Source organism: Mytilus trossulus, chromosome 5, assembly GCF_036588685.1.
Source record: "Mytilus trossulus isolate FHL-02 chromosome 5, PNRI_Mtr1.1.1.hap1, whole genome shotgun sequence".
Lineage (NCBI taxonomy): Eukaryota > Metazoa > Mollusca > Bivalvia > Mytilida > Mytilidae > Mytilus > Mytilus trossulus.
Window position 1 is genome coordinate 33,471,376 of NC_086377.1, and position 3,224 is coordinate 33,474,599.

Sequence of the window (3,224 nt, forward strand, 5' to 3'; positions counted from 1 at the left end):
ACTGCATTTAACAGGACGGAAATATAAAATATAAATACTACATAGTCAAGATATATTGGCGATTAAATTTATCAGTAAAAAATATCGATAACGAGGAAACAAAGAACGTATCCCCGATCTTAGGAGACGGAAAACACTTATTACGTAGCGGTCCTGATATAATCTAATCAACAAAAAACACACCTAAAACACTTTTCACACGAAATTCTTCCTGATTGTTACAGAAGCTGCTTTTTTTTCCATTCAAACATTTGAACATTTAAAAAAAGTGCTAGTATTGGAAAGAACCGTATCATGGCTTCTCTTAAAATACAAATTGAAGACAATTCTAAACAAAACGTTGTTAATCATACAGATGGAAACACACAGATTGAAGGTGCAATCAGTATATCGTGGACGCAGTTGTTTGCCATATGTATCCTGATGCAAGTGATACGTAAATGTATACTCTGCTTGGTGGCGTTTGGGTTCGGCTTCTCTGTAGCTTATCTAACAATTGGTGGTAAGGCACGTTTAATATTACTTTGAATCTTAAATTTTGTGCATATTTCCTTTTTCTTTTTATATTTGATACAGAATTACACGTGTAAATATATTTTCTGATATTAATTTCACGAGTGACGCAGGGAGCTTGACATTATCCGTTTTTTATATTTATTTTCAATTTTAGTTTCGTCTCGGTTCTAGTGATAAATGCCTTATATCTTAAGAAATATTTAAAAACGTCTCAACATTTTTTGTTTTCCGCTTGCAGAAAATTATGTGAAATCAGATAATTGCACTAATGACATGATCTCGTATCCCGCGCTGCTTCATAAAACTCATAATTATTTATACATGATTGTACTACCCTAGGCCTGTGATACATAGATTCTATCGTTTTCTATTCAAGGAGACTTAAGCTGTAAGCCAAACCATTCACAGAACCTACCAGAACTGGACCAACAGATATCAAACATAACAAAGATTCTTGGTGAAATTCAGATGACGTCAGCCGATAGCAAGCGAGGTACATTACTGTTATAAATTAAAATAGAAAACAAACATACAAATTAAAAAAAAAGAAAAAACAGTCAACTCAATAGAAAAGAGGAAAATATTCGAAAGCCACGACTTATCTGTATGTATATGCGAAATCCGGATCACTTACACATCGGTTATAATGAAGATTTTGTGAATGACACTGCTTTTGGAGGTTTTGACTGCGAAGGTATCACCAGGCCTGCAGCCAGCTCCTTTTTGTTGATTTTAAGTAGATATCATTTTCTTTTTTTTTGTACAGGCCTTAGATTTTAACACTATTTGTTGTTAAGGACAAATAGCATGGATTTATTGCCGACCGTGCAAGGGCTATACAAAGCTAGTCAAGGTCGTTTCAAACTTTTTTCTTGTCATGGGTTTATGATCTATTTTTGAAAAGTGTAATAAATTTGTAAGCAAATGAGCATGAGACAGGTGTATACAAAAAACTCGACGCACACGTATTTCTAAGCAGACGGGACAAGACAACGTCGGTAATGTGTACAATTTCATCAGGCGAATACGCGAAATGGAAAAGATGTTGATCTTATGAAACTAAAGATGAAATCGAAAACGTGAAATAACCGCATCTGCTAACCATGATTTCGATCCTAGAAGCCTTCTTTCGCTTAATAAAAGATTAAATCAAAAACACAAAACTGCAAAGTGGCTAACAAACAAGTCTTGAAAAGATCACGATAACCATTAACTCTGGACTGATAGGTCAATCAATATGTGACAATATTTTCCGCATGTCTTTGAAACATTGACGTAAGGGGAAGCAGGAACATTTGTTGTCATTGTAGAATTAACATAAAACGGCTTTCGATATTTGTTGCCTATAGAATGTTCCTTTTTATGCTGTCTTTGTCATATTTGTTTCAGTTCTTTCAAGGCCATGATATTCATTTCCAGAAATCCTTTTATTAAAGGTCGACGTTTGATAAATAATTACGATGACTGTGATTAAAAGCACCACGAAAGACATATCTCAGGGCCCTGCTTAAACAAGAAAATTTTTATAATAAATGATTTTGATTGATTAACTGGTGTTTTACGCCCCTTTTGTAGGGATGAATTATTATTGGATGACATCCCCAGCCACGTCAGAAATTCATAACCCCAGTGTTGACAGGCTAGTGACAAAAGAAGATGAATAACTTGCACCACCGACCACAAAAGCCCGGACCACGAGGCCTCTTATTAAAGGATTATACTATTTCGTTTATTTTCTTTTATTTATGCTTGGTGGACTGGTTCAAACGAATCACATGACCAGACTGCAAAATTTCAAATTGTTTTTATTTTTTTGTAGTTGCAGTTACAATGTGCTTACAAGGATACCACACAGTTTCCGAGAATAAAATTCTCCAGTTTTCAGACGTTCGGGAGCTCTCAGGAATTACCGAAAATGATGGTGTATACGTTTGTAAATACAAAGGAGTGTACCTTATATCAGTTACCGTTGTTTCTGACACGAATGATGCGCAGTTTATGTTGTTTCAAAACTCAGATCCCAAGATGAAAGGGTTAGTGTCTAACGATCCCCAACAACGACCTAACTCAATTTACTTTGAATATGGCGCCACAATCGTTGCTGCACTACAACTAGACAGAGATGATAGTATCAGAATTGTAGCGGAGAGAAAAATGACGATAAGCCCGTATGGTACTTGTTTAACAATTGTAAAGCTGAGATAAATTGTAAAATACGTGGTTATATCCAACCAAAACTGTAAATTTGATTTAATTGTAAAATACGTTGTTCATTCCAAACAAAATTGTTAACTTGATGTAATTGTAAAATACGTTGTTAATTCCAAACAAAATTGTAAATTTGATGTAAATTGTAAAATGCGTTGTTACATGTATATCTAACTAAAATTGTATTCTTTTGATTATTAAATTTACAACCAGAATTTTCTAATATCATTATATCTACAAACAAATACCACAATACGAGAAGTCAATGTAAAAAACATGCTTACCACATCAAAATTACAACCATAAGCAGAACGTACAAAGTTAGTAATGATGTAAAGAAGATCATACCATCTTGTTGCTGCATCATCTGGCATGGTTGATATGGCATACTCATTACAACAGATTGTTTCTATGTTGTGATGTTTTACTATTGTTTCAGAAAAAGGAGAAGGTTTGGTACCACTAAAACGATTAATCCCGCTGCAAATCTGCAAATGTTT

At 34.2% G+C, this 3,224-nt stretch overlaps 1 protein-coding gene across 1 annotated transcript; it reads left to right on the top strand.

Annotated features, from left to right (window-relative positions):
- The first annotated feature begins 216 nt into the window (after positions 1-216).
- LOC134719595 (uncharacterized) lies at positions 217-2,897 on the top strand. The gene is made up of 3 exons (XM_063582586.1): positions 217-502; positions 893-1,009; positions 2,336-2,897. Exons 1-3 carry the CDS (start codon positions 295-297, stop codon positions 2,719-2,721), a joined length of 711 nt encoding a protein of 236 aa, XP_063438656.1. The 5' UTR covers positions 217-294; the 3' UTR covers positions 2,722-2,897.
- Positions 2,898-3,224: the final 327 nt, after the last annotated feature.

Bases quoted from the DNA above. Each gene is read 5' to 3' on its own strand.
- LOC134719595 (XM_063582586.1), top strand. From the start codon at position 295: ATGGCTTCTCTTAAAATACAAATTGAAGACAATTCTAAACAAAACGTT. The intron at 503-892 runs GTAAGGCACGTT...TTTCTATTCAAG, and splicing joins AGCTTATCTAACAATTGGTG to GAGACTTAAGCTGTAAGCCA. The intron at 1,010-2,335 runs GTACATTACTGT...ATTTTTTTGTAG, and splicing joins GTCAGCCGATAGCAAGCGAG to TTGCAGTTACAATGTGCTTA.